General features: G+C 39.3%; 2 protein-coding genes across 6 annotated transcripts in view; one reads left to right on the forward strand and one right to left on the reverse strand.

Annotated features, from left to right (window-relative positions):
- Positions 1-14: 14 nt before the first annotated feature.
- On the forward strand, positions 15-26,321 carry TRNT1 (tRNA nucleotidyl transferase 1). Of its 4 annotated transcripts, XM_049862044.1 has the most exons (9): positions 262-519; positions 1,304-1,478; positions 6,792-6,985; positions 11,008-11,146; positions 15,453-15,579; positions 20,197-20,390; positions 21,434-21,687; positions 21,847-22,133; positions 26,233-26,321. In XM_049862044.1, the coding sequence occupies exons 2-8, from the start codon at positions 1,331-1,333 to the stop codon at positions 22,093-22,095; spliced, it is 1,305 nt and encodes a 434-aa protein (XP_049718001.1). In that variant the 5' UTR covers positions 262-519; positions 1,304-1,330; the 3' UTR covers positions 22,096-22,133; positions 26,233-26,321. The 4 variants fall into 4 exon arrangements, with proteins under 4 accessions (XP_049717999.1, XP_049717998.1, XP_049718000.1 ...); XM_049862042.1 differs by lacking the exons at positions 262-519; positions 26,233-26,321 and adding an exon at positions 15-82 and having other exon boundaries at positions 21,847-22,847; XM_049862041.1 differs by lacking the exons at positions 262-519; positions 26,233-26,321 and adding an exon at positions 26-86 and having other exon boundaries at positions 21,847-22,847.
- The window catches only part of CRBN (cereblon), a 29,092-nt gene continuing 26,690 nt past the window's right edge, over positions 24,293-26,694 (reverse strand). Inside the window, exons 10-11 of one of the 2 annotated variants that reach the window (XM_049862040.1) lie at positions 26,292-26,423; positions 24,293-25,046 (exon numbers count right to left, since the gene is read on the reverse strand). In XM_049862040.1, the coding sequence (XP_049717997.1) occupies positions 24,866-25,046; positions 26,292-26,423 (313 nt within the window). In that variant the 3' untranslated portion in view covers positions 24,293-24,865. The remainder of the gene's footprint in view (positions 25,047-26,291; positions 26,424-26,694) is intronic. The other variant, XM_049862039.1, reaches the window with a different exon arrangement.

The following is a 26,694-nucleotide window of genomic DNA, read 5'->3' on the forward strand; positions in this document are numbered from 1 at the left end:
CCATTCGTCGCCGACCGACGTGCGCCGATTACGTCCGCAGGTTCGGGCTTCCGGAAGTGCGCGCGGCGTTGGCGCCCGCAGGGTTGGTGAGCGAGCGCGTGGGGGCAGGACGGGGGTCGCGTAGGCGGAGGGGCGGCGGTGGCACCGAAAGCGAGCTCGTCTCCCGTGTCTTGTCGCCCCAGGGTTGTGCGGGAGCGGGGTGGACGAGAGGCCTCCTCCGGCGCTAGGGAAGAGAGCTCCAAGGTGGGGCTCGCCGCTTCCCACGGCGCCGCTGCTCGCGCGCCGATTCGCGGGCTTCCTCAGGGCATTTCTCGCGCGGCCGGGCCCCAGTGTCTCACTAAGCTCTCTGGGCCCAGCCCCTGGTGGGGTGCGGTACACGTCATTTCAGGTCTGAGTTACCACGGTTGAAACGGAGTCAGTTTTTCCTTCCCAGGTGGCCTGGGTTAAGCGAACTCGCCCCCTCGTGGGAAACACCCTCTTTCAAACATGCTTTCCAAGAAATGGCCGGGCCCTTCTCTGGTAATGTCGGTCGGGGTCCCTTGAGAGCTTCTGCTTCACGGAGGTCTGGCCTATTGAGACAACTAGACTCTGATGATGGAGAGAGGAGGGTAGGATGTGGGTGGCAATCAGGAGACGACGGCACGTTAATGGGAAATGGTGAATGGGGAAGATGCAGATTGCAAAGCTAAGTCATGAGAAAATATTTTACAATTCCTATTAAATACACCAGATGGCCACTTGAGCTGTAAATTTGAGAGGAGGGGAGGTAGGGTGATACTACACGTTGACTGAGATTTGTTCTGGGGGAGACCAAGTGTTCCTGCAAGTCTTCTGGTTTTATTTTCAGGAACCACTGTTCCTTGGTAGTTCGGTACCGCTCACACTTTAGCTGGAACTGGACTCCCAGCCAGCCAAGCCCGTTGCCATCCAGTCAGTTCTGACTCATAGCGACCCTATAGGACAGAGTAGAACTGCCCCATAGAGTTTCCAAGGAGCCCCTGGTGGATTCGAACTGCTGACCTTTTGATTAGCAGCTGTAGTTCTTAACCACTACACCACCAGGGTTTCCAAGAACTCCCAGGAGAGTATTATAACAGTAAGATGTACTATGCAAAGATAGTACTAAGTGCTCCCCAAGTACAAAAGGGGATAGCTGCAAGCTGAGATCTAGTTGAAACTGCCACTTTTTTCATTTTTCCTCTGAACAAGTGGTGGGGTTCTCTCAGTTAAGGAAATTGAAATGTGTCCCTTTATTTTCCTTAATTTTAATTTTCATTTTTGTGCATGCACGTTTGCCTTGTAGATGGATGGTTGGTGACTTTCTTTCCAGATGTTGAGGTACCTGCACCCCTGGCATAGGCCCGTACTGAGTTGTAGTTGGAGTAGACTGTGCCTTCTGAAGCAGTATCTGTTTACAATGAAGTTGCAGTCCCCAGAGTTCCAGTCACTCTTCACAGAAGGATTGAAGAGCCTAACAGGTGAGAGATTAGAATGCTCTGGAGTCCTGTGTAAATGGAGATGGAGGGGCTTAATGTTACTCTAGCCAACACTCACATTTTATTTTTCTAAATTTTGTTGTTGTGGGGAATCCACAGCAAAACATACAGCAATTCAACAGTTCCTACATCTACCATTTAGTGACATTGATTACATTCTTTGAGTTGTGCAGCTATTCTCACCCTCCTTTCTGAGTTGTTGTTCCCTCATTAACATAAACTCTTTGCCCCCTAAGGTTCCTGTCTAATGTTTTGAGTTGCTGTTGTCAATTTGATTCCATATACCCGTAACCAAAAACCAGATCCATTACTGTCAAGTCAATTCTGACTCATAGTGACCCTATAGGACAGAGTGGAACTCCCCCATAGGGTTTCCAGGGAGCACCTGGTGGATTCAAACTGCTGACCTTTTGGTTAGCAACCATAGCTTTTAACCGGTACGCCACCAGGGTTTCCTGATTCCGTATAAATTTTTAAAAGAACATAATGCTCAAGGCAGACTTTTTTTACTAGTTAAGCTAAACTCCTGTTTGGTTTTAAGATGACTTCAGGGGATATTTTTGGCTTAAAGATTATCTTAGGGCAATAGTTTCAGGGGTTCATCTACCTTCAATGGCTTCAGAAAGTCTAGAGTCCGTGAGAATTTGAATTCTGGTCTGCATTTTGCCCTTTTGATCAGGATTTTTATATGGAATCTTTGATCAAAATGTCCAGTAATGGTAGTTGGGCACCATGTAATTCTGGTGTCATGGCAGAGGAGGCAGTTGTTCATGGAGGCACTTAGCCACACATTCCATATCCTCCTCCTAACTCTCCTTCCTCTGTTGCTGCAGGTGAATAGAGACCAATTGTTGTGCCTTGGATGGCCGCTTGCAAGCTTTGAAGACTCTAGGCACTACACAATGAGCTAGGAGGTGGAATAGAAACACTAAATATGGTATTAGGCCAGTTAACTGGATGTCCCATGAAATCATGACCTTAAATCTCCAAACCAAGGAACCAAATCCCATGAGGTGTTTGGTTGTACATAAGCAGCCTCAACTGCTACTCTGCTTTTTTTTTTTTTGTTTTTTGTATATTTGGTATATAAGATTGTTCCCCTAGTCTACAGATGAGACTGAAGTTCTGAATGCCTGGGTAACAGTCAGTTGATGAGCCGGGACTTTTTTGGCTTTTTGGCCATAGATGATAGGGTTGGATGGTCCGTTATCAGCTGCTTAAGTATGTGAGCCCAGATAGTCATCACAGTTACATTTGGGGCAATAGGAGTAGCTGGTCACTCTTGAAGTTTGGGGCTCTGAGAACTCTGAAGGAGAGATCTGTCTTCCAGTAGTAATCGTCATGTTGGAAACTCATCTTCCCATTTGTACCACTTGTTCACTTCCCTTCCCTAACCTCCAGTAACCAAAATTCAAAATTGTAAAAGGGAGAAGTTAATGAAAATTTGATTGAAAATTTAAAAAGGAAGAGATCAGTATAAAGTTTGCTGCCACAATAATGGCATGGTCTTTTGGATTGCTAACAGGAATCATTAACAAAAGCTTACTATCAGATGAGGCAGGTGGAGCAAATTAACACAATTCCAGATGATGAGATTGTACGTTTCTTGATTATTAGGCTTAAATCTATAATTTAATTGGATTCGGTATCATTTTCACTGGGTATGTATGTAGCTTGCAATGTTTGTTAGAATACTGAATGTAATTCTGTATCTGAAAGATGAACGATGTCAGTGATGGAGGAATAAAGGAGTCTTAAAGTTTGGTAGTCCTGTATTAAGTCAGTATAAAATTGTGTATTTCTGATAGTTTTTATGACTACTTTTCCACGCAGATGCACAGATATGTATTTATATGCCCTTCTCAATTGTATTAAAATACTATTTTTAAAATCTTGAACTTTGAGTGTTTTGGAAATAGTTTAATAGCATAGAGCTAATCAAAATGATAGATTACTTTGAATTCTAATCTCTTTTCTGTAATCTAGTTTTACCCAGTGTCTTTGAACTTGCAGTTTTATCTTAGTGAGGCCAGCATGAGACTCTGAAAACAGTGGTTAACTGTGTGAATTGAGCCATGGCCTTCTGTATTTGGTTATTTAAAGTCAGTTCAAATCAAAGTGAGACTTGGCCATTTTTTGCATTCCAAAACAGCTTCTTAGATACTGTTTTAATTCAAGGAAACAAATAATAAATGAAATAAAGGAAACAAAACTTTGAAATGAAGCTATGTTTTTCATTACTAGGATATAGGCTATCACAGTTCAGTTCCATTGTGAGCCAAGTTGGTATAAAGATGAGTAAGATAGGTTTTCTACCCTGAAAAATGTGGAGACAAAGCCATAAATGAATAATTTATTGTAATTAATAAGTATAGAGAGTATGCCAGGCTATGTTTCTCATAACCCCACCTCCAGGAAGCATGAGGAAAAGTGAGCTGGTCAGTGTCTTTTAGACTGTGGGTGGTGGTCCATTCCAAAACCAGAAACCCACTGTCATCGAATCGATTCTGACTCACGGTGACCCTATAGGACAGAATAGAACTTCCCCATAGGGTTTCTAAGCTGTAAATCTTCACGAAAGCAGACTGCCACATCTTTTTCCTGCGGAGTGGCTGGTGGGTCTGAACCACCAACCTTCTGGTTAGCAGCTGAGCGCATTAACCACTGTGCCACTGGGGCTCTTTGGTGGCCCAGTAGTGGACCATGAAGTTAAATTAATGGTTATGACCAGCGTTCAAAAAAAAAAAAAAACGGGAGAGGAAAGAAGAGGGAGTAGGAGAGAGACTGGCATAGAATGTATTAGATTACAGGGTATGTAGTAAGGCTAGGTATTATTTCATGAAATTATGTAATGTCTTAGTGTGGGTCGTGGGCTGGGATGTTTGACAGCCACCTGGGTAAAGAAGTTAGGAAAGTATTTAGGTGAAGTGACCCACATGAGCAGTTACAAAGGGAAAGTTGAAGGAGAGTTAGGTACACATAAAGTGTGATGCAAGGATTAGTGAGAGGTGATTGACTCAGAAATAGGTTATGGAGGCCCTTGTATTTTGTGCTAAAGAATGTGGCAATTATCTTGTGAGTAGTTATGAGGAGCAGTTGTACAACATGATTTTCCTGGTGTTTTCGATCCCAGTGTCTAGATCGTGGAGGCTGGATTTAAGGGCAGGGTGGTGTGGTGCTGGAGGTGGGGAGATAAATGAGGACACTCTTATGAGACTCTTGTACAAGTGTAAAAAGCCCCTGGACTGGGAAAAATGGAGATAGATTCCAGAAATACCTTGGTGATCCTCAACCTCTTGGGTCATGGACCTCTCTATAAATCTCATGAAAACTGTGAACTAATATATGTGATTTCTACATTTTATTATGAGGGACCATGGGCCCCATACTAAGGAACCTTTCATATACAGTCAGTGGGACTTGACCGGAAATACGGAGTACAGGAAGGTGAATACTTGTACTTGGAGAGAGCTGACGGAAGTGGTATCCTTGTGGGAGAGCCAACTTTTAGTTAAGGCAAGAATGGAGGGAAGAAGCTGAGTTTATTTTTAGTAAATCACTTTAGGGAGGCTGTAGGGTCTCTATGAGTTGGAATCGACCTGACAACAATGGGTTTACAGGGAGCAGAGCTGAAAGGTTTGGGAAGAATAGGTGAAGGAGGAGGGTGGGAATGAGAATGAACAGAAGACAACAGCTGATTGGGGTGGGGATGGAGGATTATGTTTTGAGTTACGATCAAGGATGCTAGAACCCCAGTGTATGATGCACTTCACTGAATGCTAGTGTCAGCCAAAGACCACCAGGAGCACATCTGTTACTGAACAAATTGGGTTGTTATTCCTTGCAGTGAGGAAGAAGCCCAATATGGGGAACTGTGGGGAATCTCGGTAAGAGTGTGCTAATTGAAAAAATCCAAACCAATTGTCATCTAATTGTTTCTGATCCCTGGTGATGCTGTGTGTTACAGAGTAGAATTGCTACATCGGGTTTCTTGGGTGTGATCTTTACAGAAGCAGATAGCCAGGCCTTTCCTCTGGAGCACCACTGGGTGGGTTCAAACTGCCAATCTGGAGGCTAGTAGTTGAATGCAAACTGTTTGTGCCACCCAGGGGCCTGGTAAATGGGTGTTAGAAAGGATTTAGAGGATTTGGGATGTGTCAGGTGGGTTTTGAGGGGGACTTAAGGAAGGTAGGGCTTTGTTGTAGATTGGATGCTGTCAGGAAGTAGGGGTAGGTAATTCTGTGATTGTCTTAATACATCTTACCTAGAAGAAGGGAAAACTAGATCAAGGCTGAAGCTGTAATTCTTAGAGAAACGGCAGTCACTCATATTAGCCGGAGTGGGGAGGACAGGGAGGGGACCTTTGGTCATTTTTGTGGTGGCTCGGGCAATGTTCATGTTTTGTCCTTGTTTAGGCAATGATTATAAAGCGGTCTTGTTCTTGTCTTGATCCATTATGGTCAGAGAGTGGCCTTGTCTGATGTTGATTGTCTATAAAATTGCTTATGTCCAACAGGAGGGAGGACACTAAGGCCTAGCTTTGAGTGCCAGGCCTGCACGTGGCAACACCAAGGCTCAGCTGTTAGTACCAGGCCAGCTCCTGGTTGCCAGCTTCTGAATGTCTTTCTTACTAGATTCCATGTGGTGTCCTTTTGTCATATGGGTGTAGTTATATCGTGGACTTTGCCTTGTACCTACAGAGGAGTCAGCTGTGGGTTTCCTGTGAGGAGGCCCTCTACCAGCTCCTGTGTTTATGTGACCTCATCTGGAGCAGATATATGAGTTGATTTTTAAACATCATATGTGGATTATTTTTTGAAGGATTCTTAGCCTTGATGTTTTTCATAAGTAGTGTGGTAGACTAATGTTGTCTAAACCCTGGTAGTTTCAAAGGTTGCATGAGCACATTACATCAACATCTACACTTAGAGAGAAATACTTTGAAGAACAAGTCACCATTTCTAGAGTATGCGCATAAGCCTGGAAAAAGGAAGCAGAATAGTTTGTCTTACTCTTTAGTAATAATTCAAATTATGTCAATGACCTTGAGGCACTCTGGAATTCTGCATAGTCTTCTGAATCAGCAAAGAAAAATTCAGCAAGTGGTTGCTTCCCCACAGTTCTTCCAGGTGTTTGACTGTAGGCAAGTCATCCTACTTCTGCGGTCCACATTTTCAGTTTTCACAAGAAAGGGCTCAGCTAAATGATATTGAGTATCTCTAAGAGATTGGAAAACCTTGTACTTTTGTGATTCTTAAACTCATTCAAATAAAAATCTCTCTTCCCTCATCCCAGAATTATTTGTCAAAGAAAATCATGAGTTAAGAATAGCAGGAGGAGCGGTGAGGGATTTACTGAATGGAGTGAAGCCTCAAGATGTGGACTTTGCAACCACGGCCACCCCCTCTCAAATGAAGGAGATGTTTCAGTCGGCTGGGATTCGTATGATCAACAACAAAGGAGAAAAACATGGAACAATCACGGCCAGGGTGAGTGAAAAAAATTACATTTTTTTTTTTTTGTAATATTTAAATTTAATTTTTTTTCATAGTTAGAAAGCAAATAAAGCTAATAAATGTCTAACAGCTCCCTGCCCCCCTTAAAAAAAAATCCTGATTCCTCCTCCTCTGTTGTGAGCAGTTCCAACTAATTGTTTTGGTAGGTACCTATTGCTGCCACGTTTCTAAAAAAGACCTGTGTATGCTGTAGTTTTTAGGTTTGTTTGTTTCTCAATTTCCCAGGTTTTAAGATGCTGTCTGTTGACTTCCCACTAGGGAAGGTGATTGAGCTTTCTTATCACACCTCTCCTAGCAACACACACACGATTCTGCTTCCCTCTTGTTCCCAGTTTATTTATATCATAATTTTTGGTTAAATCAGGCTTCGGGGTTTACATTTATGACTTTGTGTTCTTTGTAGCCAGATTGTATAGTATGCTCTGATTACATTTCTTCTGTTGCATGTCTTTTGTTTTTCTTGCAGTTAATAACATTTTTCTTTTCCATAGTTTTCCATGAACTACTGATTCATCCTGTACTCTGTGCAGAACTGGGAAACTCTTCTCAATAGACTTAAACACATCATGTTTCAGTTCCCTTTATTTTTTGAGCCCTCTCACCTGCTGGAAACCCTGGTGGCATAGTGGTTAAGTGCTACGGCTGCTAACCAAAGGGTCAGCAGTTCGAATCCGCGAGGCACTCCTTGGAAACTCTATGGGGCAGTTCTACTCTGTCCTGTAGGGTCGCTATGAGTCGAAATCGACTCGATGGCACTGGGTTTGGTTTTGGTTTGGTTCTCACCTGCTACGCTCTGTCTTCCGGCTCCAGTCTGGACTGGTTGGTTTCTAGGTCTGTTCCAAGCCCTCATCTTGGGATTTTCCTCACAAGAATCCTGAGAATTTCCTTAGCCTCTCTTTTTTTTTTTTTTGTGCTTTAAGTGAAAGTTTACAAATCAAGTCAGTCTCTCATACAAAAATTTAGATACACCTTGCTATATACTCCTACTTACTCTCCCCCTAATGAGGCAGCACACTCCTTCCCTCCACTCCTCTTTTTTGTGTCCATTCAGCCAGCTTCTGGCCCCTTCTGCCTTCTCATCTCCCATCCAGACAGGAGATGCCAACATAGTCTCATGTGTCTGCTTGATCCAGGAAGCTCATTCTTCCCCAGTATCATTTTCTACCCCATTGTCCACTCCAATCTCTGTCTGAAGAGTTGGCTTGGGGAATGGTTCCTATCTTGAGCTAACAGAAGGTATGGGGCCCATGACCACCGGGGTGCTTCTAGTCTCCGGCAGACCATTAAGTCTGGTATTTTTTATAAGAATTTGGGGTCCAGCCTCTTTTTTTGTTAGAAGTCCAGTTTTCTGGATCTCGTGTGTATTCTTTCTTAGTTTACATGCTTATTTTAATAATCCAAAAACCACAGCTAGCTTTCTGTGAAGGGTGTTTGGGGAGGTATAATTTTTGAAGCTTTGGATGTCAGAAATTATTTTTATTTTACCTTCACACTGATTTGATTATTTCATTGGCTGTGGAATTCTAGGCTGAGTTAATTTCCACTTATAAATCTAAAAGCCAAGGCCTATCATTGTTTTCTAGCTTCCAGTGTTGCCACTGAGAAGTCTGATCCTATTCAGGTTTTTCCTTTGCTCGAGGGCCTGATTATTTTTCCTTTTGGGAGTTTTTATGATCTTATCTCTAATCCCCTTGCCATCAAGTCAGTTCGGACTCATAGCGACCCTATAGGAAAGAGTCGAACTGCCCCATAGGGCTTCCAAGCCTGTAATTTTTACAGAAGCAGACTGCCACTTCTTTCTCCTGCAGAGTTTGAACCACCAACTTTTGGTTACCAGCGAGTGCTTAACCACTGTGCCACTGGGGCTTCTTTTTTTTTTTTTTTTTAAATCTCTAGTGTTTTTAATTTCAAGATGATGTAGCTTGGTTTGGATTTTTCATTTATTGTGCTGGGTACTTAGGGGGTCCTTTTGTATTTCTTTCATAATTTCATCCCCCTTCTTAAATGTCTTCTCCCTTGGAAACTCCTATTATGTAGATATTGGGGCACTGGGCCAGATCCTCTAGTTTTTTTGTCTCCTCTGTTCTATCTTTGTGTCTTTTGTTTCCATGAGAGTGCCTTAAATTGATCTTCCAGCCTCTCTGTTATATTTGCAACTTCTGCTATCTTTTAAATTTTGAGGAAGTGTTTCTTAGAATATTTCTTTTAAAAGCATCTTGTTCTTGTTCCAGATGGTGATGTCTTCTCTTATTTCCCTTTCCTCTGAGCTTTTTCTGTCTCTTATGTTGGCTTTCCTTAAATTATGGGTGTTCTTGGGCTCTCGCTTTATATCTGGGTGATGCTCTAGTTAGCACAGGGACTTGAGGGCTTTATTGTAGCTTTGCTGTGAGACTGTGATGTCAGTGTCAGTAGGACCTTTTATTGGGAGGAATCAGAGAGGAATCCTTCCTCCATTGTTAGGCCAGGGAATGAGCCTGGCTAAGTAGCATTTTGAAAGCCAAGCGGAGAAAGGGGCACAGGTCATTCAATCTTGTTTTCATTGAGGTGCCTCACTCACATTACCATCTGTCCCTGGTGCCCCAAGTCATGGTTTTTGGTTCAACCTTTATAGAGAGTAAATCTCTGGTTTTTAGCCTTGGTAAGGGAGGCATTCTGGGGATCTAGCTGCTTCTAGTAATGATTTTAAAAGTTTTTCCTGTTTCAAAACTCTTTCCTTACCTCTTGCCTTTAGGGATGCTTGGTGCCTCAAATCCCTGTGTTCTGGAATTCTATAGTGAGAACTAGCTTATTTCTAGGCAGAGTATGTATGGAGATTTAGAGGAATTCTAGAACAGAATTCTAGACCGTCCAGTCTTCATTCTTTTTCAGACTTTCAGTTCCTAATGAAGAGATAGTCCACATGCAGCTTGACATCCGCGACCCTTTGTTGTCCATCTCGAAATGCTTAGTGTGCTGTTTGTCGGGCAGACTTTCTCTGTTACATGTAGCCTGTTTCTTTCCACTGTGCCTCTGACCATCTTTTCATTTGAAATGTTCTTTTTCTCTATCATAAAGCTCCTCAGCTTTTCCCAGCTAGAGGTAATCTCTCTTCCCAAGGTATGTGTAGCACTTTATTTTAACCTCACTAATGGAGCCCTGGTGGTGCAGTGGTTAAGAACTCAGGCTGCTAACCAAAAGGTCGGCAGTTCTGTCCACCAGCTGCTCCTTGGAAACCCTATGGGGCAGTTATACTCTGTCGTATAGGGTCACTATGAGTTGGCATCACCTTGATGGCAACGGGTAGATGGTTACCTGCAAAGGAGTTGCAGGATCTGTTAAGTTTATATCTCTATCAGTCATTTGCTCACGATATATAGTCTATAAATTGATACTCAGGTCTTTGCAAACTACAGCTATTAAATATTTTTACTAAAAGTAGCCTAATTTGAGATTGGAGAACCAGAATACACTGTTTTAAGGCTCCTCCCTCCCTTTTGCCATATCATGTATCAGTTGCCATTTTTGTAAATTCATTGTATGTCAAACTCATCTTTTTTATTAGGCTGGGTATTATTTTTGTAAATATTATTCTTTGGAGCTGTCTTTGAATATTGTGGGTATTTTCTTTCTTTTTCAAGCTATCTGTACACTAAAGAAAGAAAAAGCTGCCATCAAGTTGATTCCAACTCATAGCGACCCTACTAATTGACTTTAAAAAGAAATAAGATACTCTAATTGTCAGAGCTTGTAGTACTATACCTTAATGGAGACAAACTTCAATCGGCTTCAAACTCATTCATTCTGGTTCTAACCCAGGCTGAGAATTTGCATTTCTAACAAGTTCTCTATAAGAATCACGTGGGGATCTTGTTAAAATGTACATTCTGATTCAGTACATTTGGGGTGGAAATGCAAATTCTCAGCTGGGGTTCAAACCAAACCCTTTCAAGCCCTGTTTTCAATGCATCCAATGATATTAAAAATTAATTAAAAAAAAAACAACATGTATTTTGCAGCTTCATGAAGAAAATTTTGAAATTACTACACTACGGATTGATGTCCTCACAGATGGAAGACATGCAGAGGTAGAATTCACAACAGACTGGCAGAAAGATGCGGAGCGCAGAGATCTTACTGTCAATTCTATGTTTTTAGGTACTATATGGATATAAGCTGGTATTTTAATTCAGTCTTCCAGCATGTCTTCTTTTCAAGTGAATTTGCATTCTGGAAATGTTCTCCAACTTGAGAGGTTGTGTTAATTTAGTCTAAGAGACAGTGTACCATATTGGTTAAAAGAATTAATGCTGGAGCTAGAATACCTGGGTTGATTCTGACTCCATCACTTATTAGCTATAAAATGGGGATATTAATATTGTCTTCCTCTGTAGGGTGGTTGTGAGAATTAAGGGAGTTAATCATTGCAAATGTTTCAAATGGCGCCCAGCACGGGTATGCACTTGGTCAGTGTTAACTTACTAATCTAAACAGTGTTAACTTTTTAGCGCACACACACCCCCCCCATGTCATTCTTCTTGCTCTGCACTATCTGATGGCGTGTGTGACATGCACGTCCCACTTGCTCCTTGCTTCCCACGCCCACGGCGCACATTTGTAAATGACTTCACCTTTTTTCTCCTGAGCCTAGACTTCACCTAAAATTCTTTCATATCATTGTACTTTTGGAAATATCAGTAATCAGAATTGGCATGCAAGATGTAACTTGTCATTTCAGCTTAACTTTTTTGTTAGTGGAAGTGATGAGACTCAATGAGAGTAGATGTGAATTAGTGTTTTGGTGCCTTCTTGTGAGCTGCAGTCGAGTCAGCCCCCAGCTCGTGGCAACCCCATGCACGGTGGAACAAAACATTGCCCAGTACTGTGCCATCCCCATGATTGGTTGTGGATCAGACCATTGTGATCCGTAGGGCCTTTGGAAATAGATCACCAGGCCTTACTTCCATAGTCTGTCTTAGTCTGGAAGTTCTGCTGAAACCTGTTCAGCATTATCATAACACACAGGCCTCCCCTGACAGACAGGTGGCGGCTGTGCATGAAGTGGGTTTACTGGGAGTTGAGTCCAGGTCTCCTGGGTGGGAGGTGGAAATTCTACCACTGAACCACCACTGCCCCTTTGGTGCATTTTTGAGGCATTATTTTTTGTACTTTAAACTGTAGATAATCTCTTTATGTTTAAGACTTTGAATTAGAAAAGAGGAATGAAACATCCAGTGTTCCTCACTTAGTTTGTGGCAGCAGTAGTGGTGAAAGGGTGACGCCTAATCTAGGTACGTCTAGGCAGTCAGTGGGTACTTTGATATGCTTTGTCTCAGCCCTCAGAAAAGCTTCCTAAAGTAGATATTAAACCTGTTTGCCAGATGAGAAAGCGGAGACTGAGAGGTTAAGTAAATTAGCTCAAGTCACAGAGAGTTATGATTAGAACCTACTGCTCCAAAGTCTAGGTGATGTATGGCGAGAAAACCAAACCAAACCCACTGGCGTTGAGTCGATTCCGACTCATAGTGACTCTATAGGATAGAATAGAACTGCCCCATAGAGTTTCCAAGGAGCGCCTGGTGGATTCGAACCACCGACCTTTTGGTTAGCAGCCATAGCACTTAACCACTACGCCACCAGGGTTTCTGGTGTATGGCCAGAGGAAGCCCATTTAATGGTATGTTTTCTGTTAATTATGTGGTCAAAGCCCCAGGTATTACTACTTCTTACATGGTTTGTACTTAGAATAAACTGTCCAACTAGTGCAATGTATGGAATCTTGTAACTGGCTTGTCATAGCATATTTAACTGAAACTAATACTCCTTTTCAAGATACTATTTTATGAAAATAAATAAAAGCAAACTGCCACATCTTTATCCTGAGGAGCCACTGCCGGTTTTGAATCGCCAGCCTTTTGGTTAGCCGTCAGTTGCTTTAACCACCATACCACCAGGGCTCCTTTAAGTAGTGAGTGGCAGTGCGTCTTTCCTGTGATGCTACAGAGGAGGCATCTCATAGGATCACTCACTTCCCCATTTGGGTGGTTGAGTGATGCCTCTGTCTTTGCTTTAAGGGTTTCTTTTTTTCCTTGGTATGTAGGGTATATACCATTGGTTTGCCTGGGACTTAGATACTTCCTGGCATGTGTAATCTGTGATCTTAAAACCAGAAATGTCCTTGGCAAACTGGGATGAAGTGGTCATCCTACTAATAAATGAGGCTCTGTGTGCCTATGTGAAAATTGTTTTTCACTTTGTTGTTGTTCAGTGTATGTTCAGTATTTTGTAATGGGGATTTTTTAAATTTACAACATAATTTTGAATGAATAGTAGGTTAAAATGGTTCAGAATTCACAAAGTTTAAAAGGTTGTATAATAAAGTTTTTCCATCTGCAGTGAAGAGTAATGAAGCCTCCCCATCTGCAGTGAACAGGAATGCCTGTTTCACCTATCCTTGGTAACAGTGTTAGCAAACATTTGGATATTTGCTGCTATTATAGATAGAAATGTGAAAAATGCCATCTCACATTTGTATTTATGGCTAAGGTTGAACATCTGCATTTTAGAAGAGACTTTTGTTATTTCCTCTATATATTTTGAGTCCCCCCCCCCTTTTTTTTAATGGTTTTTTTGGTAAGAGCTTTTTATATATTCGGGAAATTAGCCATTTATCTTTGATATTGAGTTACAGATACTTTCTCTAGTGTGTCATTTATGAGTTGGCTTTGTGATAGCTTTTGCCATGCAGGCTTATTTGATTTTTATGTAGTTGAATTTATTGTCATTTCCTTGAATGCTCTGGGGCGGGGGGGGGGTGGGTGTGTGTGTCTGTGTTTTGTTTTGCTTTGTTAGTTTGTAACTGTAGTTTGAAAGTTCTTCCTTATTCCAGGACTATAAAATATTTTCCTGTGGTTTCTTCTGTTACTCCAGTTTTCTTTTTCTCCCAGATTATTTTGGTTATTCTTCCTTGTTTACTTTTCCACGTTAATTTGAAAATTAGCTTGTCTGGTGTCCTGTTGTCCCTATCCCAACAAACCTTTTGGTATTTTGATTAGAATTGCCTTAAATTTATAAAGTAATAAGGGGATTGCTATGAGTCAGAATCAACTCGCTGGCAGCAGGTCTCATCTTTTGATGTTGAGGCCTCCTGGCCAGGACCACTGCATGCCCTTTGTGCATCTTTCCATGTGATACAAGTGCTTTTTTTGGTCTGTCAGTGTCGGTAGCTTTTTTTTTCCTCCAGTGGTAAAATACACATAACATTAAATCTGCCATTTTAACCATTTTAAAATGTATCATTCAGTGACTTTAATTACGTTTGTTCACAATGTTGTATAACCATGACTATTTATTTCCAAAACAGCTTCATCATCCCAAACAGAAACTCTGTACCCCTTAAGCAATAACTCCCCGTTCCTCTATCCTACAGCCCTGATAACCAGTAATCTACTTTCTGTCTCCATGTATTTCCATATCCTAAATATCTCATGTAAGTGGGATCATATGATACTTGTCCTTTTGTGTCTTAACTTGCTTCACTCAGCATAATGTTTTCAAGGTTCACCCATATAATAGCATGTATCAGAACTTCATTTCTCTTTATGGCTAAATAATCCATTATATGGATACACCACATTTTGTTTAGCCATTCATCTGTTGATGGACATTTAGATTGTTTCCACCCTTTGGCTCTTGTGAATAGTGCTGAACGGACATTGGGGTGCATATATGTTTGAGTCATTGCTCTCAAGTCTTTTGAGTATTTATCCAAGAATGGATCATATGGTGGATTCCATGTTTAACTTTTTTTTAGGGACCACCTAACAGCTTACCATGGTGGCTGCATTTTACATTCCCACCAGCAATGAATGAGTGTTTAATTTCTCCACATCCTTACCAACACTTGTCTTTTTTTTTTTTTTTTTAATAGCCATCCTAATGTGTGCAGTGGCATCTCCTTGTGGTTTTGATGTTGACCATCTTTTCATATGCATATTGGCAATTTGTATTTGTAAAATCTTCTTTAAAGAAATGTCTGTTCAAGTCCGTTGCCCATTTTTTAAATTGGGTTGTCTTTTTGTTGTTGTGGGAGATCTTCATATATTCTGCATATTAAACCCTGTCAGATACATGAGTCCCAAGTATTTTCAATACCCAACCCACGGCCATCGAGTTGATTCTGACTCATAGAGACCCCATAGGACATTCGTCAGTACAGGTCTTGCATATTCTTGTTTAATTTATTCTTGGGTGTATTTTTATTTAGTTGTCATTATAATGCAGCCCTTTTTTTCATTATATCTTCCATTTGATAGTTGCTATATGTGAATGCTATTAATATTTTAATTTTCAGACTCTTCATCTTACTGAATTTTGTTTATGATAGTTTTATGTTGATGTTCTTGGGCTTTCCAATCCTTATTTGCTAATAGTGATTTTTTCCCCCCTCTTTTCTAATCATTAGGTTTTGATGGTACATTATTTGACTACTTTAATGGTTATGAAGATTTAAAAAATAAGAAAGTTCGATTTGTTGGACATGCTAAACAGAGAATACAAGAAGATTATCTTCGAATTTTAAGATACTTCAGGTTTGAGTTTTCAGAAATTACATTAACAATATAGTGTTTAATAATGCCACCACCTGAGCACAGGCCTGGTAGTGTGAAATGCACAAGTCAGTGTACAATATGGTGACATTCCAAATATCTGTCTCCAGTGGAGACTTGGTCGCCTGTTAACTTATGAGTGAGCTCTTACCTGGATACTTCATATTGTATTTTTATTCCCCAAATATACACATATTTCAACACCGGTGGGCTTTTTGGGAGGGGGGGCAGGAGGGGAGGTTGTTTGTGATGATCTTTTATATAATTCAGCTTTAAATCTCCTTTTTTCTTCTTGACTGATCTTCCTTCACTACACAGAAATTTGAGTGCTTCACCGCAGGTCAGCCACATGCTAGGTGATGGGAACAGAGTCATGAATGAACGGCTCTTCTTCAATAGGGCTTATAGGCATGGACGGTCATGGGAAAATCTGACACCTCACAAGACCAGTGAAAAATCAAAGTATAAAACATACTTAAAACTTGGATGAACTTGGTAAATATCAAATGTATTTGGATGGTTTTGTGAGTAGCAGTGATTTTTAAACTCCAAATTCTTTTCTCAAAATACTTTTCTAACTGGCCAGTTCATGTCTAGTAATAATCCATTTTTCACTGGTTGGGGTCACTCAGAATATTCTGTAATAGATGATACATATTTTGTCAATAAACAGTATTCCTCTAAATTTGAAATTTTGTAAACCATCTCTCACTACAAATAATAGAACATACACTAAGATGTAGCCACAGTTATTAGTCATTTAATGTAGATCACTAATGAATTGAATCCTAAAGGGTGTGAGTGGTAGAGTGGATATCCTTTATGGCTTCCAGTTATGAGATTCCATGAAATAAGCTCAAGTGTCTGCAACTAGATTTAACACACAGGCATGTGAATGTAAGTTTTCATATTATAGATAAAAGCTTTGAAAACAAGTATAGTCCCCTTTATTTTGCTGAGTTTTGCTTTATTTGTGCTGTTAACTCTATAGCATTATTATCATCATAAATTACTAATGTGAACATGGATTTTTTTTTTTTTTTTTTTACTGTGCTTTGGGTAAAAGTTTACAGCTCAAGTTAATTCCTTTTCAAAAATTCATACATACACATATCGTTTTGTGACATTAGTTAAAATCCCCATAATGTGATAGCATGCTCCCCCTCTCCACCCCGGGTTCCCTGTGTCCACTTGCCCAGTTCCTGTCCTTTCCTGTCGTCTCATCCTGCTTTTGGACAGGAATGGCCCATTTGGTCTTGTATGTTTGATCGAACTAAGAAGCACATTCCCCATGTGTATTATTTTTTGTTTGATAGGCCTGACTAATCTTTGTATGAAAAGTGGGCTTCAGGAATGGCATCAGTTCTGGGTTAACAGAGTGCCCAGGGGCCATAATTCTAGGGGTCCCTCCAGTCTCTGTCAGACCAGTAAGTCTGCTCTTTTTACGTGAATTTGAATTCTGTTCTGCATTTTTCTTCTGCTCTGTCTGGAAAGCTCCGTGGTGTTCCCTATTAGGGCAGTTATTGGTGGTAGCCGGGCACCATCTAGTTCTTCTGGTCTTGGGCTGGTGGAGTCTCTGGTTCATTTGGTCCTTTGGGCTAGTATTTTCCTTGTGTCTCTGGTTTTCTTTATTCTCCTTTGCTGTGGATGGGATGGGACCAATAGATGTATCTTAGATGGCTGCTCACAAGCTTTTAAGACCCCAGACACTGCTCACCAAAGTTGAACCTTTTCTTTACAAACTTCGTTACGCCAGTTGACCTAGATGTCCCCCGAAACTATGGTCCCCACGCCCCTGCTCCCCTGTCCCTCATGGTGTTTGGATGGGTCTAGGAAACTGCTTTGCTTTTGCTTTGGTCTGGTTGTACTGATTTCCCCTGTATGATGTGTTGTCCTTCCTTCACCAGAGTGGACACTTGTCTACTATCTAGTTAGCAAATTCCCCTCTTCGTTCCTCTCTATCCTCGTAACCATCAGAGAATGCTTTTTCTGGTGTGTAAACCTTTTCTTGAGTTCTTAAAATAGTGGTCTCATACAGTATTTGACCTTTTGTGACTCATTTATTTTCACTCAGCATAATGCTTTCAGATTCATCTATGTTGTGAGATGTTTCATGGATTCATCATTGCTCTTTATTGTTGCCTAGTATTCCATTGTGTGTAGTGTACCATAATTTATCTATTCGTCTGGTGATGGACATTTAGGTTGTTTCCATCTTTTTGCTATTGTGAATGGTGCTGCAATGAACATGGGTGTGCGTAAGTCCTTTGGTGTGATGGCTCTTATTTCTCTAGGATATTGTCCTAGGAGTGGGATTGCTGGATTGTATGGTATTTCTATTTCTAGCTTTTTAAGGAAGCGACATAGCATTTTCCAAAGTGGTTGTACCATTTTACATTCACACCAGCAGTGCGTAAGAGTTCCAGTCTCCCCACAAACCTCTCCAACATTTGTTATTTTGTGTTTTTTGCATTAGTGCCAGCATTGTTGGGGCAAGATGGTATCTCAGTGTAGCTTTGATTTGCATTTCTTTAGTGGCTAATGATCATGAGCATTTCCTCATGTGTCTTTTAGCAGCCTGAATGTTTTCTTTGGCAAAGTGTCTGTTCATATCCTTTGCCCCTTTTTTAACTGGATTATTTATCTTTTTGTTGTTGAGGTGTTGCAGTATCTTGTAGATTTTAGAAATTAGACTCTTACTGGATATGTTGTAGCCAAAAATTTTTTCCCAGTCTATAGGTTTTCTTTTTACTCTTTTGATGAAATCTTTTGATGAGTGTGTGTGATTTTTAGGAGCTCCCAGTTACCTAGTTTTTCTTCTGGTGTTTGTGCACTGTTATGTTTGTACACTATTTATGCTGTGTATTAGGGCTCCTAGGGTTGTCCCTATTTTTTCTTCAATGATCTTAAATCATTTTTTATATTTAGGTCTGTGATCCATTTTGAGTTAGTTTTTGTGTATGGTGTGAAGTATGGGGCCTGTTTCATTTTTTTTACAGATAGATATCCAGTTATGCCAGCACCATTTGTTAAAGAGACTGTCTTTTCCCCATTTAACAGACTTTGGGTATTTGTTAAATATTAGCTCCTCACAGGTGGACGGACTTACATCTGGGTTCTCAATTCTGTTTCACTGGTCTATATGTCTGTTGTACCAGTACCAGGCTGTTTTGACTACTTGTGGCTGTATAATAGGTTCTAAAATCAGGCAGTGTGAGGCTTTGTTATTCTTTAACATGGATATTTTTGGTTGGACATTTTAAAATGTATTCAGTGGATATTTAGTGTGTGCCTATTATGTGCCAGGTATTGTTCTAGTTGCTGAGGATACAGCAGTGAACAAAACTGAAAAAAAAATCCCCACCCTCAAAATTCCTGCTATCCTGTCTCCTGGTTCTTACAGTGGGGGGAATGGGAGTGGGTGGAGAGACGGGGGAAAGAAAAAGGGGGGATCAAAGCTATATACACACAGTTATAAGAGCTAGAGGGAGAAAAAGAGAGATTGGAAGACAGGGAAGTTGGCAATCTTTTTTTTTTTTTTTTGCTTTTTCATTTAGAAAACCCAGGTTGGGACAGTTGGTGAAGTGTGTCATTCTTGCATCCGATTTCTTTGTGTTAAAGTATGACGCCTTTTGGGGCAAGACTGATGATCTTTTACTAGTTCTTATTTTCTCACCCTAATGTAAAACTGGATAGTTCATAGACAAAAATAAAAATCCAACATGAGTTAACTGTTTTTTAGTTTAAAAAAAACCAAACCAGTTGCGATCAAATCCATTCCAGTTCATGGTGATCACGTGTGTGTCAGTAGAACTTGGCGCCATAGGGTTTTCAAGGCTGTGACCTTTCAGAAGCAGACTGCCAGGCTTTCAAGGTACCTCTGGTTGGGTTTGAACCACCAGCCTTTAGATTAATCAAGCACTTAATTGTTGGTGCCGTTCAGGGACACCAAAACTGGATAGTTTCATAGACAGAAATCCAACATCAGTTTTTTCATGGTTTAGCTCCTCCTCAAAATGTAGTTTTGTTGTACCATGTGATCTTTTTGAGTCTGTGTAGAGTTGTGAATGGTATTACACACATTGGTTGTATTCTAATGCAAGAGAAGAGTAGTAAGACAATAGAAAAATAGTTTGAGATGTTTTACGATTAAATATGTATGTTTTTAACACTTAAAATGAATTCATATCAAAATCTTTGTAGCATTCTTGACTCAGCCACCGTGATTCATCTTGCCCTCTGAGAGATGTAAAGCAAGATAGTTATTCTAGAAATTATGCATGTTTTGGTAGAGAGAACTCAAAACTGGTCATCTGGAGACCTTGGGGTTCTAGTTTGTTAGCAGCCAAGCTCTCAACCATTGCACCACCAGCGCTTCAACCTTAAACAAATTACTTATTTTTTATTGGATCTTGATTTTCTCATCTGGAAAGAAGTGGTGACCAGATGATTTCTAAGGTCCCTCCTAGACCTAACTAATCCTGTTACTTGTTTCTGATTAAATAGATACATGGGATAGTATCTGTAAAGATGAAAAACAGATTTTTCTGGTGATATGCCAATACAGAGGTAATACTACTTGAGACTTTTGTCTTGCAGGTTTTATGGGAGAATTGTGGAAAAACCTGGTGACCATGATCCTGAAACTTTGGAAGCAATTGCAGAAAATGCAAAAGGCTTGGCTGGAATATCAGGAGAGAGGATTTGGGTGGAATTGAAAAAAATTCTTGTTGGTAACCATGTAAATCATTTGATTCATCTAATGTATGATCTTGATGTGGCTCCTTACATAGGTGAGAGCAAGAAGTAAAATACATGAATTTTTGGCCATGATCTGGTTTACAATTTCTTGAGGAAAAATATTTGACTAGTTGAAGAGATATTCTTAAGGGAGAAATGGAATATTTTAGAATAAGATAAGCCTTGGGGCCAGGGGTAGGACAGCTTTGTCGTGGTTATAGAATAGCTCCAAGACAGCACACTCGGTTGTCTCTGGAGCTGGGCAGACAGACCTGGATTAGAATGAGGCTGTGCCACTAAGCTTTGTGACCTGGATGAGTTCCTTAAACTTTGGTTTCTGAGTCTAAAAAGGGGGGACGAAAATAATAGCATCTGTCTAGTAAGAGGCCTAAAAGGCTTCAGTGAGCTAATACCTGTAAAGTACTTAGGAGAGTAACTTCTGTAGAAATTGTTAAGTGTTACAAGTAATATTCAGAAAGGGAACAGCGGAATTATATTATCACATGTCAGGAAATTTGGATATATTTTAAATACCTAAAACCAAACCTCTTGCCATTGAATTGATTCCAAATCCTGGTAACCCCGTGTGTTAGAGGAGAACTGCTTCATAGGGTTTTCTAGGCGGTAATCTTTACAGGAGATCACCAGACCTTTCTCGATGGTGCCACTGGGTGGGTTCAAAGTGCCAACCTTAAGGTTAGTAGTAACGCACAAACCATTTGCACAAAGACATACAGTTATTGTGAGTGGGGGGTGGGTGGGTGTGAAATCAGAAGTCTGTAATTGGAAAAGTATTTCTTGTGAATATACTGCCATCACCACTGCCTCCGAACTTCCTGATTGAGATTGTTAATGGCAGTGAGAACATCTTAGGGCCTTTGTCTAGGTTTTGGAGAGTGACATGGAAGAGGATTGCAACAATGTATCAGTGGTTCACTTGTAAGATGGAGCATCGGCCTGGAGTCCTATTAGACTATGAGTCCTTATTGATAGGACATTTCTATATTCTAACAACCATGGTTTGATTAGGAAAGTTTTTTTATTAAATTTATTTGTCCACTGGAAAAACTTGTGAAAAATGTTTTTGTTCCAACAGGTTTACCTGCTAATGCAAATTTAGAAGAATTTAAGAAAGTCAGTAAAAATGTTGAAGGTTTTTCATCAAAACCGATGACTCTCTTGGCCTCGTTATTCAGAGTACAGGATGATATCACAAAATTGGATTTGAGGTTGAAGATTTCAAAAGAAGAGAAGAATCTTGGTTTATTTATAATTAAAAATAGGAAAGATTTAATTAAAGCAACTGATAGTTCAGAACCATTGAAACCCTATCAGGACTTCATTATAGACGTAAGTAGATACTAGGCTTAAGTATCATCTGCCTTATTAAAACTAAGACCTACAGTATATTTTGTTTTAAATGAAAATCCTCACACTACTTAAATTTTAGGGTGAGATCATTAATAAAGCATTCTACTATGTGATGAAACTGTTTGATTTTGAACTCAGTCTAGGGAATCTGACGCAACTACTCGTGTGTGTGAACTACTGAAGTACCAAGGAGAGCACTGTCTTCTGAAGGAAATGCAGCAGTGGTCCATTCCTCCATTTCCTGTCAGTGGCCATGACATCAGAAAAGCAGGTATTTCTTCCGGAAAAGAAATCGGAGCTCTATTACAACAGTTGCGAGAACAGTGGAAAAAAAGTGGTTACCAAATGGAAAAAGATGAACTTCTGAGTTACATCAAGAAGAACTGATGAGAACTGGCTACTAAATAAAAGGTGGAAAATTTTTGGTAAGACTGGGTTTTCTTCCCCTGTCCCTTGGTGAGATTTTTAGGAGACTTAAATATATACTGCAGAATAAAAATCTGCTTTGAGGACTTCTTTAAAGGTCTTCTTGGTGACATATCAGTATATTTCAGGCACTGAAGTCTACCTCTCTTTCTGACTTCTTATTGTTGAACCTTATAATTCTTTTAAAATAGCTCCTACTGAGAATATATAGTTGGCTTCTCCTCTCTTTATCTAGGTTTTTTCTTTTTTGTGGCATTGGGAATTACTAAGATTGATCCAGTTGAAACAATTGGATTGTCTACTGTACCATGTGTCAGTTCTTATCTGAATTCCAAAAAAAGGGAAGTAAGTTGACAAATTTGCATAAAATATATACACCATATATAAAATACAAATACTAACATATGTCCCAGGTAGTTAGAAGTCATACATGTAGGATTTAGTCTGGCAAGGTATGTTTTAATATGTAGTTATTTTCTATCATAATGGCTTCTTTACCTATACATACATACCTAGCCTGGGAAAGTTAAATCATGGTGAATAGCTTGAGAGTTACTCTTCAATCTATTATTTTAATAAATATTGCATTTGGAACTAGAAGATAATAAATGTGTTATCTGACAGTATGTATATATCAGGTACCATATATATATAGTGATTCCAACACTGGGTTTTTTTTTGAATGTAATATTAATTTTTCTTAAGAGGATTATATGGCATATTACACTTACATTGAAATTTCCTGATAGATGTGCTTTTTAAAGATTTAAGTTCTAAGTGCTCTCAAGTTCTAAGTAAGTGCTCTCAGTAGGTAAAAGTGCTCTCAGTAGGTAAATGGGTCTGTTGTAAACAGCTGTTGTTTATTTCAACTGCTATATTCTGACAGAGAGAGGAAACCAATTTTCTTTCTATGTAGTGTAGCCAGTGATAGCAATTTTGGACCTCTAAAACAATTTGAAATGCATAAATATTTCTATTGAAGTCCAGCTAAGAGGAAGTGTGGCAAAAACTTAGGGGCTATGTTGCAAGAAGGGAGCCTCAGAAATGAGTGCACACAGGTCAGTAATTAAATGCATTATAAAAAATATACTTGGACCCCATATAGAATTCCTACTAGTCTATATGGGAAGTGTGCAGATTTAGCTATTTCAGAGGTCTGGTTTTTGTAACATGTAAACACTTACCTTTAAAGTGTTATATGTGCATAATTATATACCAGAAAATTCTTTTGCAAATGTAAGCAAGTAATATAGAACATTCTGAGATCACAGCATTCTGAGATCACAGCCTACAGGGCAAAGGTAAAAACAATGTTTTCTCACTGTAACTGCTTTTGTAACTGCTTTAGATTTACACTGAAAAGAACTCCCTGGAGCATACACAGCATTTAATAAGTTTTTAGTTCAGTGTGAAGACTATATGAACAACCAGTGAAGTTATCACATCTATAAGCACAAGGATATTATCAGTAGTAATAGAGCACAGGAAAAAAATGACAATCTGGGCAAATCAAGTAAGGCTGTAGACATACCTTAAGCAATTAACAGCATCCTTGTGCTGCTTTTCATTTACTGTTTACAGAAATACGCTACATGAAAATATGCTACATGATAATCAACATTTTCGGTCCAGGCAATCAAAAGCCATTACATGTTTGGTAAAAAAATAAAAATAAAACATAAGAAATGTAACAACAGTCTGTTTTTGGCCTCACATTAATTTGAAGTTTGACCCTATTTTGAACTTTTCCCGCTGAATTATGAAGGAGTATCACCATTAGATCACCATTAATTACACAAATGTAAAAAGATCAACTAAATCCTTGAATATGTAAGCAAAGAGGTAGGTGGCACATCAGTCTATCTTAAAAAAATTATTTCTTACAGCGAGATTATCTGCTTCTGAGTAGATATATTATTTAAACAAAGCATGTTTTAGTTTTGCTTTCTTTTAAAGTTTACTTACAGATTTTCTTCCATTTTACATTGAATACAATACCACTTCTAGCCTGTATGCAGGGGTATGTTTTAGCATCTCTGCCCCACAATAGTTTAGGTTCAGATTAAGGCTTGCTTTTATGTATGGAACATATGGAACAGTAACTGCATTTATAGTTCAAAAATACACAAAAAATACTATTTCTCACTTAAGGAAATGACAACTTTATTTTTGGGTTTAAACTGCATATTTTAACTCTTTAATACTTTCAAGATTTACAAATCATTAATCTTAGAGAAGCTAAACAAAGTTAAAAGGAACAAAGCCCTTTTCTCCAATAATCCAATAATATACACCCACTTGCCTCTTTCAAAAAGGAACATTTACTTTGTGCTTGGCACCCTAGCTTTCAGAACTTGCTGTCTGAAGCTGAAGCACTGATATAAATATGCTGGCCCATACATTAGGATCAAGTGACTAAACTCGCATTATAGGAATTTAAAACATTCCTATATTTTATTTGTACACAACAATGTCATCGCTTTCAAAGATACCTTCGTGACCTATCAATGAGATGGTACCAAGCTACTGAAATAGATACAGATACTCCTGAAACCGTGCTTACATTCTAGATTGCTTTTCATCGTCTCATACACAGCTTGACTAAGAAAAAGCAGCCCTCCATGTAATGGTGCTGTTTACTCAGGCATGAATCAGAGGCAATACATTTTCAAAGCAGATCTGATTTAAAAATACCAACTTGTTCAAATAACTTTATCCCCACCCTATCTGTTTACAAGCAGAGTATTACTTTGTCTGGGCTTACTTCATCTTCAGTGTCTGGAATTGTGGGCAACAAAGCAGAACGAGTCAAACCCCAAAATTTTTGAGGTGACATGTCCTTTTTGGTGGCTGTAAATTTCCATCCAATATGGCTTGCACAGATCCTGCACTGGGCAATAGTCCAGGCATACCTACAAAATTAAGGAAAGGTTATCACCTAAAGAAACACATTTGTGGACTCAAAGTCTGATGACCTGATAAACCAAATACTATGACTTGAGACTTGATCACTACAGTTCACTGCAATAACTTTTTAAAACAATTCTCTAATTTGTACCTTTCATTATGGTAGTATGTCAGTCTTTAAATATAGTGACCTAACTATATTCTCATAAGCTATGCTTAATTTCTCTACTGCAAAGGAAGAAAATAGTAATTTTATTAACTAGATTCCTTTACACAAAATTGCTGGTGCCAAGACTACATTCTAACTTAGACCTGCTTTTTCCTTTGCAGTTTTGCATTGCAGTCAGGTTAGAAAACCACCACCCCCTGAAGATATTGAAGATATATGCACTAAATGTTGCATAAAAGATACAACTCAGACCTATCTCCCCCACTCCCCACAAAAAAGAAAATAAGTGCTATTCTAAAATAAAAATGATTTTGCTAGATAATTTAACCAGAAACATGTATCAAAGCAACTGAAGTAATTTCCTAACTTTTTTCCTAGGTATATAGTATCCAATGTTTAGTATTTATATTAACAAGTTTATTCTAGTTTTAGTCCTTAAGAGTGCCAAATAAAATGGGACAATCTAACTGACAAGGTCCAGAACAGCCAATATAGCTACTAATCTACTCAGCCTGCCTCTCTCAAAATAAGACTGATTCAGAATTAATAGAAGGCTGATTTAGAATTTGAAACAAGTGATAAATATGGTTCTTGGGGACAATACAGCTGTGGGAATCTAACAAGTTCCCAGGTATGCTGCCGATATGGAGATCACACTTTGAGAACCCCTGAGCTAAAGCACAAAAGTCATGCAAATTAGAAGATCAAGATTCAATGGTTTCTGCATCATTTTAGCCTATCACTGCTTGATAAACATTCTTTGGTTTTATATATTACAGAATATGGTCCAGATACAGTTTTACTAGGTCGTTAATTTTCAGACTGGGATAACAGCAAAACAAGTTTGGATTAGCTGTACAGTATTTCACTTGAGGATAACTTACATTGCCAACCTTCCTTCTCCCTAACTTTACCTTCTCCCTAACTTTACATTCAGTGAGACTATGCAAAAGATATTTATTTCTCATCATTTATGGAATGAAAAGTACTTAAATACTCATTTCATTGTCTATTCTGCTTAGGACTCGGGTTCTTTTCTAAGCAATTAAAGCATAAAGGAAAAAGACCACCATGGTATTACCCGGGAAACCAGCTGTGCTCTGTTGAAGGCCGACCTATAAGATTCAAGTTGTCGGCCTTGTACACAGTAAGCGTCTCATGCACGTATCCATGAGGATTCACGTAAGCTGCCATCGGCCCACACAAGGATAAACTGAAACAGAGAATCAACACAGAGGATTTAAAAAAAAGTAATTCTAATGGTAGATTTTTTAAAAGTTCACCAAGAAATGAAGTCATTACATAATATTGGTATAAGAAATACAGTTCTTTAACCTTTTAAAGAGAAAATACTGACACTGTCAAGAATTTCATTTTACTTGGATCTACCATCGATGCCTGTGGAAGCAGCAGTCAAGAAATCGAACAATGTATTGCATGGGGGCAAATCTGCTGCAGAAGATCTAAGTGTTAAAAAAAAAAAG

Source organism: Elephas maximus, chromosome 20 (assembly GCF_024166365.1).
Source record: "Elephas maximus indicus isolate mEleMax1 chromosome 20, mEleMax1 primary haplotype, whole genome shotgun sequence".
In the NCBI taxonomy this organism is placed as follows: domain Eukaryota; kingdom Metazoa; phylum Chordata; class Mammalia; order Proboscidea; family Elephantidae; genus Elephas; species Elephas maximus.

What these genes read in the sequence shown, in the direction of transcription:
- TRNT1 (XM_049862042.1), top strand. Translation starts at nt 1,331, where the DNA reads ATGTTGAGGTACCTGCACCCCTGGCATAGGCCCGTACTGAGTTGTAGT. An exon ending in ATGGAACAATCACGGCCAGG is followed by an intron (nt 6,986 to 11,007) that starts GTGAGTGAAAAA and finishes TGTATTTTGCAG; the next exon opens with CTTCATGAAGAAAATTTTGA. An exon ending in TGATGTGGCTCCTTACATAG is followed by an intron (nt 20,391 to 21,433) that starts GTGAGAGCAAGA and finishes TTGTTCCAACAG; the next exon opens with GTTTACCTGCTAATGCAAAT.